The following is a 25300-nucleotide window of genomic DNA, read 5'->3' on the forward strand; positions in this document are numbered from 1 at the left end:
GACCGGCCGCAGGGGTACTCCGCACCAGGTGCCGTTGTGCTCGGGGAGGTAAAAAGCAGCAGGGAGATTCACGGTCAGAGTGTTTGTCTTCCCAAGGAAAGAAGGAAGCAGGGACACTCAAAGTCACGGTGTTTAGTCTTTGCAGGGAACCTGCGCTGAGGCCTTGCTTTCCAGGAAGCGCCTGGACATCTGCCTGCTGAAGGGCGGTAGTGGAGGAATTCCTTCCTCTGCTTTGCTTGCTGGAGCAGCGTTTGCTTTCCCTGCTCACCTGTCTTTGTCTCAAACCGTGACCCTTTTTGCCTGCCGTCTGTTTTCTCTCCATCCCGCGGAGCCGGTAGTGGGCGAGTGGCTGAGTGGGGGCGTGGCTGCTGGCCGGGGTCATCCACAACACACGGAGAGGAAACAAGGGATCGCCCTTTGCTGAACTGACAGCCTGGACAAAAATTTAACCTCTACAAAAGGGGACTCTGCATTGAGCTGTTAGCAACCAGATACACGTGTAGAAACAGTCTAAGAGCTAACGTTAAAGTAGGGTATACATAGTCCGTATAACCAAAATACAGACTACAATTGAATTCCTTCAAAACATACTCATCTAGAAGACTTCGTTTATTTGAATTACATGGACAGTTTGAAATATCTATTTGATTTAACTGTGAAATCTTTTTCGGATGAGGCAAAAAATGACATCCTATAATACATTTTTTGTTTGCATTTCATCAGAAAATTCAATTTATGCCAAGGATATAGTGATTTAACATGAAAAAATAGCATATTCTCTAAAAAATGTCAAGATTAAAATCCCCACTTGAATGAAAAATGAAATTCAAGGTTAATTTATACAAGGCCTGCACTGCAAAACCATCACTTAATTGAATAGCAGACATTTTCAAGTCACACTAAACATGAAGCACAACTCATTTTTTTTAAGACTCTAAAAAAAAAAAGCATTTGAAAACATCTCTAAATCCAATATAATGGCACACATCTATGAAATCTGTCTGTTAAGTGCTCAGTTACTTACCTATGTCTCATCACCTTATCAATGCTCATATACAGTCATGTCAGCTATTGTGCAATTCCATGCCTGTTTCTAGCTCCTACAGAACCAAGGGTGCGGATTACCTTCTTTAATCCAAGCCACCATCAAGCAGCTCATGGAATTTCTCTAGTAAGAGCAACCACTGACCTCTCTGCCGTGGTTCTTTCACACAGACAAGAGCTGGCCCCAGCCACTGACTAGAAATGTTCAGAAAACAGTCAACAGATTTCAAAAATGTTATTATAAGATATTTAGTCAGCCACAGACAAAACTGAGTTACTGGCCACTTTTCTACAGCCCACAGAACAAAGTTCAGTTTGAAGCTGCATCTGTACAAGTATATGGACTAAAAATCAGTCTGAGGAAAAGTTAACACATTTCCTAAATAAATTATTAATCCTGTGCATAGCCCACATAATTTTTTTTTCCAGTCCCTGTAACAATCAATTTGCAGATGACTTTTAAATGACTTTTAGACTTGCAGACTTTTAAATTTCACTAACCTCTTCAGCATTGTCTTTTCTGTTGTCTAACAAGGAACAGTTTGATGAGAACACAAGATTTTTACCTACAGAAACACAATCCCAAACTTGGTTATGCTTCATTTGCATCACACAGGGATTCATGCGTCACATTAGCAGTACCAAAACCTGTTGACAGTCCTGCAGGTGAACAGGACAGGCACACGTTTGCTAAATGTACTGAATACAGCTGAAGTGTTCTGCGATTACCATGGGCAGGTAGGTACAGCACCATCCTTTTATGGTTTGGGTTTTTTTAACCTCCCAGTATCAAAACCATTCTATAAACATTCACATTCTCAGAGAAGAACAAGCCCTCAAGAAAACACTTTCGAAACAGAAGTGCCTGAACAGGCAGACTTTGAAAAAAATCTCTCAAGGAGATGTACATAAATGTAGTATTTACCTTGGAAAAGATAACGCTGGGACAGCGCTGTGATTGAGAATTACGAAGGTTTAAGTGCTCACTCCCAAAAGACACTTATCTTCAAATCAAGCATTAAAAAAACCCAGCAAAAAACAGGTTTGCAGGAACTAAACAGGCCTCTTCTATAGACTGACAACCATAACAAAAAATGTGGAGTTTATTCAATTTTTGTTAATTCTGAGCAATCTAAGTCATTCATGTACAAAAGAAATCCATAACTGCAAATCCAGAACCTCCAATCCATGGCATTTTTTCAGCCATCATGATCCCAATTAAGGCCTCTTAGTGTTTGTAGTCTCAGCTGAGACTAAATCCATCCCTAACACCCAGGAGTAGTTTGGTGGAGGATGAAGTTCCTCCTGACTGCAACTCTTTGCAAGGCTGCCTGTCAGCAGAAAAACAGCAGGAAAGAAGCTACAGAGAGCAAATGCTGCAGAGGGCATTTGATAGCATTACTGGGAAGCAGAGCAAGTCTACCTACTCCAAGCCTTCCACACCAGCTGCTCGCTGGTAATTCAGAAGCAACTTTCTCATCCTTGACACCCAAGTGCTTAATACAAATGGAAAAGATCAACAATTATACCCGAAAAGGAAAGGCAAACTGTAAGGGCGGGTGGTATTTCTTAGCAGCCAGAGCTGTAATTCTAAATGACACAATTCCACTTAAATATGCTTTTCCTAAATATTTGAATATTCATGTTCAATCAGTTGTGATTTTCTTCAAGATCTCAATACATTGCATATAATTTTTTGTGGCTGCATATGCTGAATAATTCAAAACCATGCACAGTTAATTGACAGACCTGCTCCTTGCATTTCCCACTTTCAGATATTTCCCCCCGCCCTTCCATTTCAACATAATTCTTGACAAAAACATTTTGTAAGTACACTTCAAAGTAAACTAGGTGCTCCAAAAATACTGAAACTAACTTGCTTAGTATATTTGAATGGAAGCGTTGATTATATAAGTTCCAATGCCTTTATGTATTCTGTGCCACACGAAATGAACTGCCAAGGAGCACAACGCACGACAGTGAACAAAGGTGTGATGCTTCACAGTAATTTCCTGGAGAGGAAATGAAAGGCTCTAGCTGCGAAGCCTTGACTTGCACCGCAGAAGACTCTTCTTATTAACTGATGAAAGATAGCACACTGACGATATTAAAAACAAAATCTATACTGATTGGGCTCACCACTGTTTGTTCACAACTGGTGAGAGAAGTTTAATCGCGTCTGAAATTATTGTAACGACTTGATTTATCTATTAAAGCCTTTTTGTATTACTTGTGTTTGCTTTAGATGGTATGAATAACACTTGTAAAAGTAAACTGCACCAAAAGAAAAGCAAGCTCTGGCACACCCCACACATCAACAGCCTGGAGATGAGCATTTTCCACTGCAAAAAACAGGTGTGCCCACCACTCTTCATTACTCACAGAATATAGAATACCGATGGACTAACCACCTTTAGCCATCCCCTCTATTCTCAGCTTCTTATATCAACAACCAGACAATTTTTTTTTCTCTAAATAGGATTTAATTAAAAACACTAGATCAGCTTTGATTTTTATTTTATATATGTACAATAGTTACCAAATAATGAATACACTGAGTCAGTTATGTTAAAGTTCACATAACGTCAAAGGACATCAGCATGGCATGGAATAAACTCACATTGCCTTTTGCATATACAAAAAAAATGCATTAATATTAATTGTGATTACTATTTTGGTTTGTGGTGTGTTTGGTTTTTTTATAATCTGCTTATCAATTCTCCAAATAATCTTGGCATAAAAACAGTGTAAGTAGTTAATTGATCAGTTAATATTCTAGCAAAGATAGACATTAGCAAAGTTTGCAAGAAATTGATTGCAAAATTACCTCAAGTGTAGGACTGAATGTATTCACATGAAAGTTACCTTCAGTTAGAAAAGTTTTGAAAAAGAGCCCAAGTTGGAGCTGTGCATTAATTTGGTCAAACTGATTCATATGAATGAACAGTCAAGTTTACTCAGATACTGAAAATACGACTATTCTTTTTAGTATTCACAAACGTGTATATAGTGTCTGTAATGCGTGTAAATATATATATGCATATATAAAGTGAAGATATGTTAATGTAAAAATATACTGTTCATCCACTCCCGGTTACACAAAACTCAGTATTTGGACATTAAACTGCGCAAGTATAAATGTCCATTTCAAATCTACATTCAACCAGCAACAAATACTTAGAAGTATTTTTGTAAACATTTGAGATAGGGAAAACCCATCCATTTACAAAATGATCCTTCTTTAACGCATCAGCATCTCTTGAGCTCAAAACTTCTGGACAGCAGCTTCTGCTAGATTGCCAATTGCAGATCTGCTCAGATCAAGGAGCTCACACCGTCATAGATCAATACATGTGAAAGCTCTGCAAATGCGTAATTCTCAAACTCATTCTTAATCACCATCTATTTCCAGTTCACCAGCAAAAAGAAAATGCACTTGGCTACAAAAATATTAAGGAATGTTATTGAAAAGAAAAGGCTATTTTGGCAGAAGAAACTACAAAAATAGTTAAGTTGAGTCATGTTGTAAAGCTTTAATGCAAGGGCATTACAGTACAGATTTTCTTTCCAACCTTAAAGCTTAATCAACACCAAATTTAAATATCCATCTCTCAAGTGCTTGAAAGAAACGTGCTCAGTAAAAGTCTTTCTTCAGCTGAGCCTGCTGTGGTTAGGCAGGTGCCAGGCTGTGTGCCTCAGCCGCCTGCTGAGCGCCGTCTCCTGCTCCGTTGGCAGCCGCTGCCGGCGTGGGGACGCTCTGGCACAGCGGCGTGGGACAGCTGGGCACAGCCCCGCCCTCCTCCTCCCCCGCCTCCGAATCTGGAGTCGCAGAACTGCTCTCGATCCCCAGGATCTCACCCACCGCTTGAGGCAATTCCTAGGACGGAGGAGGGGAAAAAACAGACATTAAAAATCGCCATCGCTAAATGAAAAATGTTAAATGAAAAAAGTTAACAATAAGGATCCCCCTCCCAAGTAATCTTTCATCTGAATTTTAGCTGCACTGAAAGCATCTCTCTCAGCGTTAGTTCCATCGAAGTTACCATTCGCTGTATCTGCTTCTTCAAAAGATAAAGAGGACAGGCTCAGGAATTAATTCCTGATTAACAATACAATCAGTTACAAAAATAAGTCTAAACAATTATTATAATTACATTTCACGTTATTAAAACTTGCTTTATCAAATGAACCGTTGGTTTCTGCCGAGTAAGTGCGGGATGCTTCCAGAGTGATGCACCTTTCACCACATCTCTCTCAAGCACACTCAACATCAAATCACTTGTACTGGGGTTATCTAGTAAGAGTTAAGAAATCACAACCAAATGGCATAATCCTGCTTTCTCCCAGTGAACAATATTACTTGATAAAATTAATCACTCTTCCTTATAGACTTTTAGAATATAGGTGGTGTATAGATACAGCACATTCTTTACCCTACTCGGGCATTTCATTATTTCACAAGTTATCCATGTACCATTACAGCCAACTACTACTGTCTATAAATCTCACAGTAAATACATTCAAAATATCTTTACCTTGCAATTCATCATCTGCATAGAAATTGCTTCTGCTTTGCAGAGTATATATTCCACATCAATTTTCATTGACAGTTCATTGATATGCTAAAAATGCATTCAGAAAGAATAGTAAGTGAAATAAATGGTAAATATGCTTTATTGTAAATTAGACTAATACTGTACTGCACTGCTAATAAGTATCACCATATAAGCTTGCCCTTTAAGCTATGAAGTGCTAAACATACTGTATTTGCTTTGACGAATGGGTACTGAAAGGTGCAGTACACAACAGCTGGCTTTTACCAGTAGCCAAGATCTGTGAGAGGAATCTCTGGTACTTCTAAATGTGACAAACTAGCTAGCCCACCTAGGTGCCCCTCACATTTTCAAAGAGAGAACAAATAAGACTACAGAAGAAAAAGCAGAAATTAAGATTAAACATATTAAGCATATTAAAAATATTAAGTCTAAGGGGGAGAATAATTTTCCCTTTGTTAATGATCTTATCAGTAAATACAGACATCAAACAAACCATTCTGAAAGCACAGGGGACATTGAGTTCACATTTAACCCTTTGGAAGACAGTACACACCTATTCTTCCCCCCTAACATGAAATACAAACATACTGCATTAATTCTAAAAAGTTAATTAATATTTAAATAATGCATAAGAATTCAGTACCTTTAATATTTCATTAAAGCCATAGTGCTTCTCCATTATTTGCTGCTTTTCAGATTCTAAGATAGCACAACAAAGGAGAAGATGAAAATTCTGGCAAGGCAATTCTGTCCACATGACCTGTTAAAAACATGAAAACCACTTTTTAAATGCTTATGCTTCTCATCTGAAAAGAAAGAACATTCCAAGTTCTTGGAAAATAAAGTAAGCCCTCTAGCCAAGGGGCTGAACTATTAATAAGCTTTTTCTGAAGGCAACTAAGTATTTGTACAATTATTTGAAATTTTTATTTTAGTCATAGATTAGACAGAAAAAGCCCCAGGAGTCCTGGAAAGTGGGACTGGAATTTCAGATGGTACCTCCCCTTCTTGCAGTCTCACCCATTTCACTTCATAGGTAACATCACCTTCAAATAGGTTCCCTCAATTCATGTGTTATTACAAAAGAGCACATGGATTTTCCTCAGACTGAAGTGCCCTAACAAGCAGCTCACTTCTCTCTACAAAGGGGAAAACGGTCTCCTGTGCATACAGCTGCCCTTTGGAAATCCCACACACACTCCACTGATACCAATGAAGCTGCATGGCTATGAACGGGGGGGAGGGAGGGGGAGGGAGAGGGGGGAAGAGGAAACAACACAACAAATTTAAAAAAAAAAAAAAAACAAACAAAAAAAAAATAAAAACACAACAACCACAACACACCACAAACAACAAACTAAAAAAAAACCCACAAAAAAATTGTTGTAGGCTGGACTTCAACTGTGACAAAGGTGACAAGTTTTCACATGAAAACCTTCAACATAATGCCTTAATGAGTTTGTTCTAAGAAAGAAAACAAGACAACCCTTTTCTCATCTGTATCTCCTAGCAAAGAAATTGAATACTTGCAGTAAACATGTATTATGATGTGCTAGAAGGAACCTACAAGACTATCATATATCAATAGGTTTCCATCATCCTCCCAAGACAGAAAAAATACACTTAAGTGTTAGAAATACAGCATGTTTCTTTTCTGTATACACATATACACACATTAAAGCAGAGGTAATACAAACATGCTAGCCTAGGACTATAAACAAAAATACTGTTTTCATCAATTTAAAAAGAAAAATTAGCCTGTAAAAAAATACTGAGAAGACTGCATAAAACTGAGGGGTCAAAATAAGACAGGTGAATTTTTTTTCCCCACAAAATCATTAACATTTATACTTAGGCATGCAAGAATGTTTCTGCAGTTATACATTTTGGTTCCCTTATTTATGAATGTTATTAATAAGCTTTTTTGTCCTCTTCAGTTAAAATATCACCTCAGTACTCTACGATAGTAAATTCCACCAAATTGTGATAAAAAGCTAAAAAAGATTTACTTTAGACAGCTTTAAATACTGGTCCTCCTCTTTATGTGACTCCTTTTTCATCAGCAGAAAAAGTGAATAAAAGCGTCGACATTATTTTTCATTATACCAGAAACAACATTATTTTTCATTTATAGTAACAATTTTATGCATCTCAGTCCTGGTCTTTCACTACCCTTCTGCTGCCCAGCACAACTCTCTGTGATGTTATGTTCTAGGAAATACTTCTTCCATTCATCTGAACATTTATTCTCTTGCTTGGGAGTTTCAGTGGATACTGTGCTCTCATCAAATGCACCCGAGACAATAAACCTGCACCGCTGACGCACTTCTCAATTTCTTGAACAAGGAATTAAAGAGTGTTCAACAAAAATGTTAGCTCATCTTAATTACTCCATCTGATACCAAATTCACCTAAATTAAAAAAAGATCTCATTAAAGTGGAATTATCAGAACTTCCACATTTTGATGCTACGTAATTTTGCCTCAGGAGGCCCTATCAAGATTATCTGGACTTACTGACATCGTTCTCTTACGGTTCTGGCTAACACAAAACCCACCCTACCGGTGCTTCATTCCACTTAATCTATAAATTACTACCAGTATCAAGGAATTAATCACACACACACACAAATGCTAGTTCTTCTAGCATAAGCTCTTTTCCATTAAAAGTTAAGGGAAAGCGGGAAGTGGAAAGTATCAGTCCAGTCTTATTCTGGAGGATCCTGCCCAAACCCCTTTGAAAAAGTCAACTTATCTCCAGCAGCTCTTCTAAGTATTCTTTCATTAACTTCCCAAGTTGCTGTTTTGGCTAAAAAGGCATAACACATGCTAGTATGTTCCCACCTCATTGCACTGAATAATTTTTTTTTAAAACTATTAGAGCATTAATCACTTTGCAGAATAATCCATGCTTTTTGTTTTAAGTCCAAGGACTGCTAGACTTTGTGTGATGAAGTATCTTCTTACCTCCCAAAGTCGAAGAATATCTTGAAAGCTAAATTCCCTTTTAAATCTGATAAGAAGCCATCGGAAGCAAAAATAAAGGTAGCCTGAGTCTTGAGATTCTAGGAGTAAGAGTGTTACATTTCATAAACACCAAATTTGGGAGGAAAAAAGAAAAAAAAAAACACAGACCAAAACAAACAACACACTTCAAATCACTTAATCCACAATCATATCACAGATTTTTAAGATGGTAGCCCCTTCTCAGAATTAAAGATATTTCCAGATCCTGTTTTTCAATAGGCGTGGAGCATTAATGAAATCTTTTTGGCATTACTAATTTACAAGTCCTATATTCATAGGGTATTACCGTTTGAATCATGTTTAAATACTGGCAAGAATATCAATGCACACAATGCAGCAAGTTCTAGTCATTTTGCATGAATAATACACCTACCTAAATAACTGCAAAATCCACTGTCTAGTAAACGCAGCAAAGTACTCAGCTGAATTAGCTGTGTCTTCATACCCTGCATCTGTTCTTCAAAGTTCTGATGCTGGATAAAATAAAATGTTAGCACTGTCATTTTTATTAATGGTAATTCTGAGATTTACATCTATTTTATTTTTTTAAAAAAAGTTTATTATTGCTACAGTGGTTCTCATTCTTTAGGTATTTAACAATATACATATTTAACTGCTCTATCTAATGAAATGTCTGCCTTTTACTGAAAGGTTTAACTGAAGCAGTGAACTGTGTTTCTTCGATAACTTTTTTTATGTAATAAATTATCTTTCAAATCAACTTATGCTCTATACCCTCAAGGAGCACCACTGCACTCAAACCAAAAAGACAACTTTTTTTATTCTCCTACCAGTCACAGTGTTTTGCCACATGCACAACTCAAAAGCTTCAGTCTGTGGGAAGTCTAAATGGTGGCATTTAACAAATGACAGGAAAACATCACCTTGAACAAAGGGTTGCTAGAGGACTCCTGATTAATAGAAATTCATCTGTGATGGGTCTGAGTTAATTCGGAATTTCTAAGGAGCTGAATTTGTATTGTACACTACCAGTATCACAAAGCCACCATAAATCCGTGCCAATCAGAAAAAACATACAGACTTCAAACATATTATTACTTTAAAAGAATTTTTAAAAAAACAATGAAATTTGGAACAGATTAACCCCAAATGCTATCCATAGCTTATCTGTTTATCTGAGCTAAAAGAGTCTTGTTTTACCATTTGATCCATATATGATACAAAGCACCAAAAGGCATCTACTTCATTCTCCATAATATACAAGAGAGGTGAAAGCAAGTCACTCATCCCCTGGACATAACCTAAATGGAGAAAAAGGGAAAAACCAAAAAGCAGATAGGAATTTAGTTAAACTCAGAAGCTAAACATCATTTTTTCAAGTGTGTTGAATGCCTGAGCGAAACAAATGTTTGCATTCCAAGTATGTACAGATACTACAATTTTCTAACCCAACCACCAGTAAAGACATTTTTGCATTAATAACCACCAACATCCAGCAGATGTAAAAACATTTAGCAGCAGTTTCTGACAATCTAAAGAGAACATAAAACAAATGCATTGTTTTTGTAGTAGTTAAAACATGTACAAACTGAGCTGACACCAGAGTAGATGTTTAGTAAAAAAAGTTCCCATTTAGAGCTCAGAAGCATATACTGATATTTTTAAGATTAAATATATATCTTCCACCATCAAATATAGACTCTCATTTATTCTTCTCTCCATCTGCAATTCATTATTTCCTTTCATAGATTTGAAATTTTTTAATGTCTCCTTATTACCTCCACCCCCAACTGAAGATTTTCTTTTCAAATAGATTTGAGGATGAGATCTTGAGTTCAAATCCCAGGAAAATATATAGAGCAATAGCTTTTATGAAGAAAATTTCACATTTAACATTTCTTTTTTTCTGGCACTGGCTTTAAGGATTTCTGTATTTAGAGAAGTAGGGACTGTTCTGCTTGGACGGTATTTTAAATACAGTGAAGACTAAGGCCACGTGTGTAACCAAGCAGCCAACAGACTACTTCCTACCAAACTGCAGAAGGGGACAACAGCAAGGCACTGCTTGTGGAAAGCAATTAAAGCAGCACATCGCCAGACTCGATTCGAGGACGTGCCTTTAGTTTTCTGCCAGAAATGGCAAATCAAGTTCGTCTGCCCTAAAAAACACTCACATGCCTTTTAAGAACAGTTTACATTCCACTGGAGAATAAAATGCTCATTTTTAGAGTATATCATTTTTACAAGCAGCTGGAAGATTTTAGTGTTTACAAAACATTTTTAAAATTTTATAGCTTTTTAATGCTTCTTCCAGCTTCCTCATTTGTAATTAATAGCCCAATTAAAAAGAAGACAAGGATTTTCAGAGCCCATTTTCCTCCTTCTTCCTGAATCTTCCAACTACCTTATCAATGTTGCTCAAGTCAATTTATCTACTGCCCTACTGCTGCTGATCTCCCTAAGTAAGGGAGAACGTGATCTTTGTGTATGTCTACCACCAGTGGTGGGTTCAACATGACATGACATTTCTCAGTCACAAGCTTGGCTGATTCCATTTCTTAATGTTATAATTATAGCTGAGTAACTAAAAAGATGATTGGCATCAGTGACTGAAAACAGAACAGATGTGAGAAGAAAAACAGAACAAGGAACAGAAAACAGGTAAGTAATTAAAAGGTCAAAAGAAAAAAACATTTGTTCTCCACACATTTAATAGTATAGCAAATTAAAAATAAATGCAGAGGGAATTCTGCTCAAGACAGTTTCAAAGTTCTCTTAGAGAATAAAGCCAGTTTCATTAAAACAGACTTGAGGAATTAATTCAGAACAATGGTGTACTGACAGCTGCTCTGTCCCCTCCCCTATATGGCAGTTTGTGCCATTAGACCTCTCTGCAGCTGCTGCCTAATCTAAGGATTAAAAGCAGCATTGCATCAATGCTTGAGTACTTCAGAAGCCTTGGACAGATACAATGTCAGATATATTTGCATTATTCTTGCTTGTTTATAAAACAGAAGACTTATGCACTGCACACATTTGAGCCACCTAAACAATGCTTTTAACAGAGTAGGTGGTGAATGTGCTTTCATTACACTTTGTTACTATGTGTTAATGCAGGTGTGGAAAGACATGGAACAGAGCTACATGTTTAAGCAGCCTCAAATTTTAGTTTTTCCCTTCTAATTCAAGCCAAAGATCAAGCCTTTCTACAGACTTGACAAAAAGGCCAAGTGCCAGGTCCTGCACTTGGGTCACAACAACCCCAGGCAACGCTCCAGGCTTGGGGAGGAGTGGCTGGAAACTGCCTGGTGGAAAAGGACCTGGGGGTGTTGGTGGAGAGCTAACTGAACATGAGCCAGCAGTGTGCCCAGGTGGCCAAGAAGGCCAATGGCATCCTGGCTTGTGTCAGGAACAGTGTGACCAGCAGGAGTAGGGAGGTGATTGTGCCCCCATGCCCAGCACTCATGAGACCACACCTTGAGTACTGTGTCCAGTTTTGGGCACCACAGGACAAGAAGGAAATGGAGGTGCTGAAGCAGGTCCAGAAAAGGGCAACGAGGCTAGTGAGAGAGCTGGAAAACATGCCTTATGAAGACTGGCTGAGGGAACTAGGGTTGTTTAGTCTGGAGAAGAGAAGACCTTATTTCTCTCTAGAATTACCTAAAAGGAGGTTGTAGTGAGGCTGGTGTTGGTCTCTTTTCCCAGATTACTGATCATAGGACAAGAGGAAATGGCCTCATATGGAGCCAAGTGAGATTTTGATTGGATATTAGGAAGATGATCTTCACTGAGAGAGTGGTTAGGCACTGGAACGGGCTGCCCAGGGAGGTGGTGGAGTCATCATCCCTGGAGGTGTTCAAAAAAACAAGTAGATGTAGCACTTGAGGCTATGGTCCAGTGGTTAGGGAAATATTGGGACGAAGGTTGGACTTGATGATCCTAGAGGTCCTTTCCAAGCATAGTGATTCTATGATTCTATGAAAGCTGACAAGTGCTACAGCTCTGCAGGAACTTTACTAGCTATGAAAAGGTTTGCTCCTACTTTTTGCCTTCAAAATCTGGCACAAAATGGGCTTTTAGAATCCAAACACTTTGAGACAGAATACCAAAAAAACCCCAGGTACAGAACAGCCAAATGTCGTGGCAGGGGTGGAGGGAGAAACCAGCTAGAAGTATCTGTTCCCTTCCTCCTTTCTTAGACAATTAACAGAAGCCAAGACTTAGACATCTCATGCACACTGTGATTAAAGCAAGGCATTATATGCTCTTCATTCTGCAACAGATGTGTACACTAAAGCATAATTTTTGACAGACTGTTAAGTGTACTCCTCAAGTACCATCTTTTAAAGTATTCATAAGAACACTTGTGTTTACAAACAGCTGGTTCAGCATGCTGAGCTTTAATTACAGCAGTTTGCAACTGGTTTATCATTTTTACTGACACATCACTCTTAAAAATGGATATAACACTCAAGCTCCAAATACCCAAACTCTGAAAAGCAAACTTGCTTCAATTCTTAAAAAAAAAACCAAAAATACAAACCCAAACACACACAAAACCCAACACAGCAGGACTATGGTGAAGAAAAAATGCTTCTTAATTCCTAATCCCACCTCAGCTAATGAATTCAGATGCATGTGATAAGCATCAGATAGAAGAGGGGAAGAAAGAGGATCAGAAACTGAACCAAGTTACCTTATTGAAATGTAAATCTCGACATTTAGGAAAAGGATTGTAATCAGTACAAGCTCAACTGCATTAACAGGCCTTAACATAAGCAAAGCTGCCTGTCAAAAACTAAAAAGGCTTCTACATTCAGAGCAACACAAACTTACCTAAGTCAAAGTCATACATGCAATAGGTCATCAAAATATCATGAAGTAATATCAGTCCTGGATTATCTTCGCCTTCATAGAATTTGTTTGTCCGATCTGTCCTGTTTACATCTTTTTCTAAGAAAACAGTCCAGATTTTAAAACATTTTCAAAATAAGTTCTACAAAGCCAGCATCAAATGAATTCAGAATGTTTTTTAAGCTGCTGATTTCTTCCTCTGTTGCAAACCTTTGAAGTGTTTGAGGTAACTGCATAACTGAATGTAATTTCAAAATAAAGAATATTTTAAAAGAAAATCCTTCCTGTCTACAATAAAAGGATTTGCTCTGTAAACAGATTTAAAAGCTTCCTGCCTTTTTTGTTTGTTAATATTTTTAATGGAAAAATTGCTGATTATAATTCAGTGAAAATGTTTTACGCTTTCAAGGTTTAAGAACAATTTTATGAGCTAGCTAGGCAATGCCATTTATGAATACTTGGGCAATGCCACATAAGGCACAGTAGGAAGGTTGCCACATCATCAGCTCAAAGACACTGTGATAGTTCATGACAGCATGTTTATAAATTCACTTTAACTAAAGTTCCTATAACTCATAATGAGCTCAAAATGCCTGTTTCACCAGGCAGCTTTCAGGCCTCAAACATACCAAGTACACAGCATACTCTTTAATAATGTGAAATCCAAGACTGATGTCTTGAACTAAATGAAATTTTGAGTTCACTTTAGTAAAAGAGGTATTTTGTAATTTTGGATCTATTTTGCAACATAAGCCAAATACTTTCATTTACATTTCAAACACTTAAAAAGGAACAGAAGTGTTTCAACAGAAACAAAGCTTTTTCTGAAGTCAGAATATTTTTTTTTCCTGTTAACATAAAAACCTCTCTGGGAAGGTAGTTTACTAATCTATTAGGATTATACTTTCTCAACCCTTTCAGCATGCCTATTAAATAAGTGGCTGAAATAAGTTTAGTCCATGCCTCAGAATAACAAAAAAATCTTATTCTGTCTCCTGAAATGACTACTTAGTAATCCTAAACATTGTTGCTCAAAGCTCACTACCAAAGAGAGCTGAGGATACAAACTGTTAATAGCCAGCAGAACTTGATGAAATTGTTACAAGTAGGTATAAAACCCCTCAAATTGGAATGCATGTATACAAATCCCTGCAAGAAGTGTTAAAACAGCCACATTCTCACATTCTTATTGTCTCACTAAAAAAATAAAAACATAACTATAACATGAAATGACAAAACTGAGCCTTTTATTATTTAGTAAAGGAAGTTAAAAAATTCAACCATTCTATAATATGTAAAGCTCTGATTTACTCTGGTTAAGAAAGTTTTGGTATTAAGTATATAACAAAGTTTAGATGCCTCTGGAAACAGACACGTTAGTTTTTAATGCCTCTTCGTGCTGGTTACTCAAAAGGCTACTTTTTTTTCAACTTCACACTGAACTGTAGAAGTGTGTGAATTCAAACAGTTAGGAATGTTTTTAAATCCAAATCTACCTATAAGGCTCCGGTAATCTCTTAATCTTGAGTTTCGTTTTTCCTGTTCCTCACTGACAGATTTCCACTGCAGCTTCATCCTGAAATATTCATCCCTAAAGAAGAAAGACAACTCTGAAACCAAAACATACTCAATTATTACATTTCTTTTTTATTTAGGCAGTCATTCTTTCCATTTGTTCTTAGGTATAAATTGGACACCACCCATTTATATTATATTTTTACTGCAGTATAACAATTTTTAAGAAAGTCCCACGCATCTCTTTGCACTCAACAATCTGTAGGTGCTGTCTTTCATGTTTTCAAAAAGCTTTCTACCTCATCTATATGCCTTAAGAAAAAAGCACCTTTTGATTCATTTTACAACAAACCCCCCCCCTGTACTCACGTTTTCCTTTTCTGCAGATTTGCTCTTTCTTCTTTAGTGCTATTCCAAGGAAAATAACCCAAAAGAAATTTCCATGCTTCTTTTCTTAAAGTATGGCAGAGACCCTAGGGAAAATAGATATGAAACATTAACAAAAAGACTATTTTGATTTTGTGAGGAAACCTTTCCATAGTGATACAATGCTTCTTAAAGTAACAACTTTGAGAATATTTATAAGTAAGCTGCTTTTTACATTTTAGCCAAATCTTATCTGCAAACTACATACCACAGTTGAAGGAAAACGGAAGATGAGAGTATAATTAAGCAGAAAACTGCAGAAGCACTTGATTCATCCTTAGAAGGTAAAAAAGAAACTTTACAAAAGATTTTTATTCCTATATTTTTACTTCACTGCTGGTAATAAAAACCTTACAGGCATCACAGACTTTCAGAAGCAAAAAGGTCCCTTTAAAATGTATATATTTAAACATCATGCTGCTTAACTGCCAAACTTCTGGTCTTGCCACAGACTCATCTTGATGACTGCACTTTTATTTAAAAAAAAAAAAATTCATCTAACAAGACTGACCAACATGCAGATGAGTCTTCCAAGCAAACAAAATTACCAGTGTCCATTCAAGGACACCATTTGTCAGAAATCTTTCCAAGCAATGCTCGTCATTTGTAGATGACAACTGTACTAGCTGAATCATATCCCACCTCATCAAAAGAGTTTCTCAACTCCTGCAATGTAGTCATGAGAATGAGGCACTTTTGCTACCAGATTCCCCAGTTTACCAGTCCAAGGCCAGCTTGATTCCTCACTATATTTCTTTATTTACCATCAGATTAAGGCAAGGAAGACAGTGCAGCAAATGGCATCAACCAGTGCCAAAACAAGTAGCAACTGGAACTTTACCAGTAAGAGGCTAGAAGTTTAAGAGAAGCATTTTAATTTTTTTTTTTTTCTTTTAAATTTAATTAGGATCTGCACTTAATGCACTGGAAGTTACTTGGATCTAGAATCACAAATAAAATTGAGCACTCACTCCTCTGGCAACAGACAGAGATGCCAGGGAAATGGGCTACTGGAATAAAAGGAACAAAGGTAGTACAAAGTAATGATCATGATTGCAAAATGGTCCTTAATCAGGTAGCTCAGACACAGGTATATTAAAGAAGTCACAGAAAACAGAGGGCCTCAGTTTCACTCTATACCCCTTCACAGTACATTACTTAATATGTATAGGCCTGAAAAAAAACACCTGTAATACGAATGCTCTCTTTCTCTACTCCTGCTCAAACTCCAAGAATGCACAACTGCATGCTTGCAAACATGCATCAACAAGTGCACAAAAAATGCATTAAGGCAAATGGATTCTCACCAAAAAAGAGAAATACTAGAGTAATGTTAAGATAGAATAGCTACAGGACGTAAGCAGAGCCGTCAAAATTTCCATCACTGAGACTAAGTTCACATCTATATTTAAAAAGCCCTCAGTTTAATATAACAATATCGGCAAAAGTGTTTAGGAGTGTTCTGATGAGGGCCAACTCTAGGCAAACTGCTGGGCACAGAAGAGAAGCTTTTTTTCTGGAGAAGGATAAGACCAAAAAAATATCAAAAAGAAAAGAATAAACCTGGTATCTTAACACTGGTGTTTTCCTGAAAGGCACTTTGATTTTTCTTCTTTATCACTTAAAGACATTGTCTTTTCAAGTCATTCACTTTAGCCAGCCACCACATGATCTCTCTCCTTGTAGAGCACTTTTTAGGGTTGCAAGACTGCTGAGGTATTTGATTAGTACGAAATCATACTTTATTAGCGTGAAATCATACTTTATGAAGTCCCTCCAGCTTGACTGACTGGCACATGCTCAAAGTCCTGCATGAAGTATAATGAAAACAGCACAACCATGGTTCGGGAAGGAAAGAAAAAAAAAAAAAAAAGGAGAAAACAAGTTACCCCTTTGAATATCAATTGCTTTATGTAGTTGACATTTAAAATTCTTCCTTCAGAATCCATATTCTTAGCCCATTCTTCAGCTGACACAGGCTCTCTTCTACTAACTTCAGGCTGTTTTCCTAGATCGATCTGAAACACATACAAATAATTTATATGAATCCAACTGAAGTGCTTCAGTAGTTTTAAACAACTGCACATACACTTCTAAGCTTGCCAGTTCTTTATATTCACTGCAACTGCATTTTCACATTAGCAATACCTCACTTAGCACCTCTAAGGATCTACAACACTATCCACATTAGCAAGTGGTGCAGACCAACACAGGCAGGTCTTTAGAGCAAGACACTCTGTGCTGTGGGCCTGGGTATACATTTTAATATCTCAGATTCTGGAGGGGGTGTGTGTGTTTTAAATAACCTTCTACTCCCAAACACCTCTGAGGGAGCTTCCTATGGACTATAAGCCTCTGCAACTGGAAACACAAGGTATGTGCTACACAGCAAGTAGGGATGAGGCAGCTTCACTTCAAAAGCACATTCCTGATACACACTAATGCATCCAAGGCATTGGTGAGGCACTGGAACAGGCTGCCCAAGGAGGTGGTGGAGTCACCATTCCTGGAGGAGTTCAAAAAAAAACATGCAGACATGGCACTTCAGGACATGGTTTAGTGGTCATGGTAGTGTTGGGCTGATGGTTGGACTCGGTGATCTTACAGGTCTTTTCCAACCTTAATGATTCTATGATATTATTAAGAATGATCTGAAAAATTACTTGATTTCAGACATGCTATATCCACATAGCCTGCAGAGAGCAACTGAAAGTTCAGTTTCACCACCCCTTAAAAAGACACCAAGACTGTATGTGCTTTCAGAACTCCTGACACCCACCAAAGCTTCACAGTTTGTGGCTAGTCTCTCTCAGTTCCCAAACTGTATGTTTAAGCACAGCAGAATTGAGCAGACCATTCCTTGCTTTCTAAAAATACTTCAATGATGGCAACCCACCAAGTCAATTTGTGTTTCAACTCTTTAGAAGTCTAAGGCATTTGCAAGATTAAGACATACAGGTCAGTGTTATTTTCAGTATGAAGCATTTGTTATGCTTTTTCTCATTGATAAATCTATCTATAAAAGACACCAACAGGAGCCCAAAAGTTACAAGTTCATTCTAGCATGGTTCAAGTCATACAGAAATCTGTATGTTTATTCACCCTAGACACTAATTATCCAATTAAATACTTTGCTTTAATCTTCTGGGCCCTTTTAAAATAAACTTTCTTGACTAATCACTTTAACATTAACTCACATACCCCCATTTTACTTAACGTAGCTCTATCCAATCACAGAGTAATCACTAAACATGAAACGGTCATTTTTCAGGGTAGTGACTCTAAGATAATGACAGCACCCATTTCAGTAATGACAAACTTTCTTTCAAAGGAAAATTCATTTGCAGGCATAAAAGTGACATATTCCAGAGGCATCTGCTGATGATCTCACTCTTGTGAATAAAGAGCAGGCCAGCACACACCACAACCACCAGGCATAAACAGTGTTAACTCGGCAAGCTTCAAGTCCTGCCATTCCTTCAGAGGTGAGTGTCAAAGGAAACGAGGCAGCGGTGTCATGGGCTGAGAGACTCACCCGTGTGATGACCTCAAAGCCGGGCTCCTCCTGCTGATTGATCTTCAGCCCAGGAATGGCGTCGTTGAGGAAATCCGCCATTTCGGACGGCGGCCGCCTCTGACTCGAAGGGTCGCTTAAGCGCAAACTGTCAAAAATGTAGTTTGTGACTTTGGAAAATCTTCCCATTGTTACTGTGTATGGATCTTTCTTCAGCTTCTGTGTTACAAGGGAAACAAGTAAAATACAAAAAGCCTCAGATTATTGGGAATCCCTGTACTCAAAGAAAGCAAAACAACAGGAAGACTATTGCAGGTCTCAGTTACTGAAGTTTCATGTGTCAGTAGTTTCATACGGTACATGTTTAAAAAAAATGTATCTGAAGTATTAAGATAATGCTACTGATTGTTTTGAAAGATTGGATAGCCGTGTGCTCAGTAAGCCTGACCTATGGATAAAAGTAGATCAGAACTACTGTTTGCTTTGCAGTGATTAATGCCACAAAACATCTTCCTTACGCCTGGCTTCTCTATCTTCATAAAGAAAAAAAATCTTGAATCATCAGGTAGTTTGCTAGGAATCTTACACAAAATTTGATTTGACAACTAAACCAGAAACTAATGTAATTTGCTTGTGAAGACTTTCTTCAATTAAACAAATAAAAGGGTCAAAAACTCTGGCCTTATTCAAGTCACTGGAAATTTTGCTGCTGATTTTCACAAGTCCACAAACCCAAACAAATGATAGGCAGTGTTAGCATTAAAAAACAACAACCCAAACTCTTTTAGGCAACATTGTGCTCTCTGCTACTGTATTCCCAGCACCTCTTCAAAGCTTTCAGAAAATATCACGGAAAAGGTTAGTCAAGAAAAGTTAGAAAATTGCAATTATTAGATTTTGCCAACTCCTAATTTTTTAACAACTTCTAGAATTATCTGTACCCAAATATACAGTCACAGACAACATTCACTTGAAAAGGTTTGACATAGTAGTACAGAAAAGCTAAAAAACTATTTGAACACAGAAAACAACTTATAAATAAGTGTACTTTCTATAGCATGCATTTGTTTTAGGATGCAATCTATGCTTCTAAAATGGCAATAATTCAGGGAATATATGTGTAACATGGTAGGGTAGGGTTTTTTTAAATAAGTGTCTTCAGAATAAAAAAATATCAAAGGTAATACATACTTGTAATAAGCCATATGATGGTTCATCAAAGAGATTTTCAAAAGACTGTGACGGAGACTTGTTCTGTGAATTCACAAGAAGAACACGTTTATCCTGTGGAGATCTGCAATAACATTAAACCAGGGTTTGTGTAAGTGCCATCAGTTTTTCCTGGGAATGTTTTTGGTTTGAAGTCACATTTCGGGTTTTGTGCAAAGGAAGCAGGTTTGACACAAGATCAGTCTTAGTTCTTAGTACAAGTTCACAAGCTAACACACTACAAAACAGGACTTTCACTTTTCAGAAAGATAGTCATCATCATATTAATTCTGAATTGTACTCTTCCCTCCTCTGAAAAATCATGATGCTTTTGAGGAAGTTGTGAGAAATTACTGTGGAAGATAACTTGTCACCCACATGTAAATAAAGTTCTATCAAATATAGAAAACTATAGTTGAAGAATGGAAAAAAAAAAAAAGAGGTGGTACAGGGAAGGAAATTTAGTGAGACATGGTGAGCCCCAACAGAACGTATGCTGAAACTCCTTTAATGTAGCAAAAGAAGTGAAAAGAGCCCACATCAACACATACAATTATGGAATTCTTTCTAGCAATTAGTACATCTTACATTAAGACACGCTGTAAAACATGATATAAAGGAACACACACTGCTTTCCAACGTATGAATGCACATCAACAAATTTCTAACCAACAGTATCACAATAGCTACTGTCAGAATAATTCTAACATTCATACTGATAGGACCTCAAAAACCACCACCACCATTGTATTCTGAAACAGAACCATCTCAGTACAGCCCTGCAAATGTGTTTCTGTGTAGACTCTAAAAGCTGAACAAACACAAACCTGATGTGGCCTAACTCACTGTTTGTGTACACTCTTGTTCTTCACTCTAACATTTGCCTCTGACAGGCTTGCACAGGCAGATGAAAACAGTAAAAACAAAAGACAGTGGAACCGTGCTGCTCCTAGTAGTTATTCTGTTCTTTTCCTCTCATCCCCCCACCCCAACATCCCATCTTCTCCCCTCTGCCAGCACAGATACCCCATCGGTTCATTATCCAGCTCCTGAATCATCAATTTACAGCTCAATACATGACAGAAGAGGGAACAGCTCAGAAGCCGGGCTGACACTCCAGCTGGGCAGGGAAAAGCCAAGAGCTTTCCCACCTGACTAATAGACTTTGCACAGACTTACAGTTCTAAAATACCTCTCCGTTGCTCCCTCCCAAACTTTAAATCCCCTATTTCTAGTCTTTGAAAGAAAAATTACTTTTATTTTTATTAGTACCTGCATCATCTACCATGTTATTAAAGTCAAAGATAAGAACTTTAATAAGCCTTATCTCTCCCCTGTTCCAACAGGACAGGACACCATTAACACTGACGGATATGAAAAGCACCAAGAGATCTCATTTTGAGACAGCCAGACACCACAGACACAGTTCTGAGGCAGCAACCGTTAGTGAAGCTCAACTGGATTCTGCTAAAAACCATCACAGGGGCAAAGGCTGAGTCATGTATTATGTTTTCCTGAACTAAAAGAACAAAAACTTTGTACCATATCTCCATTTTAATTAAACATTCTCTCTGGCTAGCCCATTGGGTATCAACAGCTACTTGGGTAATGGTCAAAACAAATTTGTAAGCTAGACACTTTATTATTACTCATAATCCTGTGAGTTAGGAAGTATCATCCCTACATAACATTTTGTCAATATTAGACTGGTGCTGTGAAACTAGGAAGCACAATTTTTAGAGCATCAAGCTACAACTATTTTGTTAGAGTTTAGCCAATTCACACACTGATTTCAGCAATGATTTGACATTTTATAAGGAATGCTGTTAGAGAAGAGCAAAAACTTTTGAGGTAATAGGAATGGAGGAAGGAAATACCTAGGACAGAAAGATATTTTAGATAAAAGCTAAACTTTCTGCCTTAACATCAAAATCCCATATATAAACTAGAGGTTATAAACTAGAGCTTGGGATAACAAGTAATTATGCTGCCAAGTATTTGCTTGTGGCATCCAGAGAACTGAGTAAACATCTTTTCCTAAATGAGGTTGTGCACTTGGATACAGCATGCACTACGGCATAAATAACCACTTGGAAACAACAGAAGCATACAGAGCCTGAAGTCTGCCATTTCCATGACTTATGTGGCATATTTGCTCTTTTCTCTTTCCTTCATAAAAAAAAAATCATCACGATTCATGAATAGACCACAGAAAATATGCACACCAGTGACAGACACAGACCATAACCGGAGGAGAGGAATCTAAGTTAGAAAGCTAAACATGGAGGTTCCTGCTAAGCTCAATGCTTAACTTCATTCAAACTTGATTTCCATAGCTGCCTCAGCTTTTTGCTTTATAGCTCCTGAAGTATCTGCTGTTGCATTCATCAGTGCTTACAACTGTTTGAGGTGGCAACACTAAGCAGCTCAGCACATCCTGCATGCTTGAACACCGCCTCAGGTTTCCTGTCTAACTTTAAGAGGGAGGTCCATCTGGTAAGTATTCCTGGGGACCCCAGTGCAGAGCTGCTGGGCCAGGCTGCACAAGCCCTGTGCCACTGCCTGCCTTTAAAAACAGCCACATGAGGACATGACTGCCTCTCCCTCTGCAGTTTCTTCCCCACCTGACTGCTGTTTTGCACTGACCCAAGAGAAATGTCTGCATCACCTGGCAAGAGTCTACAAAGGGTAAGAACTAAGAATCCACAAGTTCAAATAAAGGAAGAACAGTAAGTGCCCACTCACTCACTGCACACTATTTGAAGAGACAGTGTCCGAAACAGGAACCAAAATCCCTACCTATTTCATTTTCATTCAGCGACTCACCAATTTCACAATTTAGTTTTACATAGCAATGTGAAGCATAACTATTTGCAGCACACGACATCAACTTTTCTATTGCATATTGCTTTGTATATATATACACACTATATACGTATTCAGATGATAAGCTCTTTAAATAATGGTAATTAAAACAAGCCTAGCAGCATGAATTCATTAGTTTTAAACTGCTTTTGTTAAAGCCTCAAATGGAAAGAAGGCGTAAGGGAAAAATCTTTATCTACAATTTTAAAGTTTCTATCTGACAGTTAATCACAAGAACAGAGTTTGGATTAAGTCAATGCAAACCAGTTCACCACATTGTCAGATGTACTCACTAGGCCTGCTTAAAACTTGGCCCTGTGCATTACATACATATTAAGGGAGTGAGTCAGAAAATTTGAAATACATTGCTGCAGGATACAGGCAACAGATCACATACAGAGGGTACAAAGCTCTTGGTGACTTACTATGCAACACAGGTGGTTTTTCAGTGTTTGCTAAATAGGTTTCCTCAAAAACCTGTCCTAGTCTACCAGCAACTAGTTGGAAGATACCCACAAATAAGTAAACACAGAGCAGCATGCTCAGAGAACACAATTTCCATGGGGGGAAGAGAAGGGAAGCAGGGGGATGGCAGGATGACAATATTCCCCTGCACCTGCAGAAGTAGTGAGATTAGAAAATGAAATGAAAGGAGGTTTAAGGAAGAACTCAAAGAGAACCTAGAGAAAAGAAACTCAGGATTTAAGACGAAGTTGTCATCCAGGATTTCCCAACCTGCAGATGTACAAAAGAATATTCTTTCCTATACCTTTATCTTGTCCCACTAATAGCCTCTGCTTTGGTCTTCTTGAATCTTCTCCTTAAAAAGCTCACCTATGATGCTATAGCCAGTACCATTTCACCCAATGTTCATGCTGACCATGCTCCCTTTCCACACAGCTGACAACTTCTAATTATCACCAACTCCAACACTACATCCTGACACTGCCAAAGCCTTTCACAAATCAGTGCAGTGAATCTACAGCCCTCATGTCCTGCTGGCTCGCTCTCCAGCCAAACAGTATTGGTCAGTGACAGCCCTCCTCACTTGTCAAAGGCAACTCTGACCTCGTTGATGCTACCAATGTGAGAAGAACTCTAAGGACTCTCTCAGCCATTTCACTGCCCACCTTGAAATCTGTCATCAGAATATTATGTTGCAAGTAACGATAAAAAAACAGTTCTGAAAACAGAAAACCTGTCATACCTCATTGTTTCTTCATGCTCTACCTACTCGTATTTACCCTGTCACCTTCTTAAATTATACTTAGGCCTACAGGGTGAGAGCAGAACTTTTTTGTTCAGCATTTATACTATGCCAATCAAAAAGGCTTTCATCCAAGTGAAAAACCTGGAGATAAAAAAATACACAAGAAACACCAAGCATTTAACATTATGATAGGGTCTAACTATGTTTACATTCAGGAAGTCAATTTGGAGAGTAAAGATCAAGTGTGAAACATTACCCACAGCAAGAAATTAAGTGGAACAGAACTGTAGGGGAAACTTTTATATACAAATTAATTTAGTTAATAGTACTGTAAGTTACCTCACACACTGATGTCAATACTCGTAGATATTTCCCACAAAGCAGAAGACCTCAAATTTTAACCCAAATTATCCCGTTTAATAGAAGCAGTTCACTAAGGATTCAACTTTACACAGCATTTATGAGAAGCTTCTGTACCCACTAGAAGGAGCTGGTGAGGTATTACAGAGCTAATAACACTTCAACAGATTCTAAACTATTTCATAAATACTTCAAACAATTTTAAAACTTCAGTGTCCATTCCAAATATGTAAGTGAAATTAGTTTCAGTCACCTTTGAAATTAATTCTACAAATGAAAAAGGGAAGAAAGAATACATCAGGAAGAGTTAATCTGAAATTCACTACAGAATTTAAAAAGTAAAACAATAGTCCATGTTAAATCAGAACTAAGAGTTATCTGATACTTACTCATTCAGCACAACATGCTTTTCAAGGCATTTAATCAATAGCTTGCTATCTCCATGATGAAAGTGAAGAGCTGGAAGATTCACATCATCCTTCAGACAGAACACCAAATAAGACCATCCCATGCCTTCTTTGTTTTGTTTGATTGATTTCAGATCTGTCAAACTGAACAGGAATGACCACTTGCTTTCTCCATTTGCATGAGTTGCAGCATCTTAAAAACAAAATCACAACATAATTTTAGTTTGACTTCATGCTAACAATTAGAAATGCATTGTACATGTCACTGTTCCTAAAAAAACAAACCCAAAACCCAGTACTAGTTCTGACAATAAAATGTGTATCATAATGTTATGGTTTGAGGCTTGGAATGG

At 37.7% G+C, this 25300-nt stretch overlaps 1 protein-coding gene across 1 annotated transcript; it reads right to left on the reverse strand.

Moving 5' to 3' along the window:
• Positions 1 to 3879: 3879 nt before the first annotated feature.
• TBC1D21 (TBC1 domain family, member 21) lies at positions 3880 to 25140 on the reverse strand (the record flags this gene model as incomplete). The annotated part of the gene is made up of 13 exons (XM_008940244.1): positions 3880 to 4921; positions 5580 to 5666; positions 6244 to 6360; positions 8567 to 8664; positions 9000 to 9099; positions 9788 to 9888; positions 13424 to 13540; positions 14938 to 15032; positions 15326 to 15429; positions 17272 to 17400; positions 18918 to 19115; positions 20088 to 20190; positions 24930 to 25140. Coding segments are annotated over 13 exons (1667 nt in total), but the record flags the coding sequence as incomplete, so codon positions are not given.
• Positions 25141 to 25300: the final 160 nt, after the last annotated feature.

This window comes from Merops nubicus, unplaced genomic scaffold (genome assembly GCF_000691845.1).
Source record: "Merops nubicus isolate BGI_N331 unplaced genomic scaffold, ASM69184v1 scaffold41495, whole genome shotgun sequence".
NCBI lineage: Eukaryota > Metazoa > Chordata > Aves > Coraciiformes > Meropidae > Merops > Merops nubicus.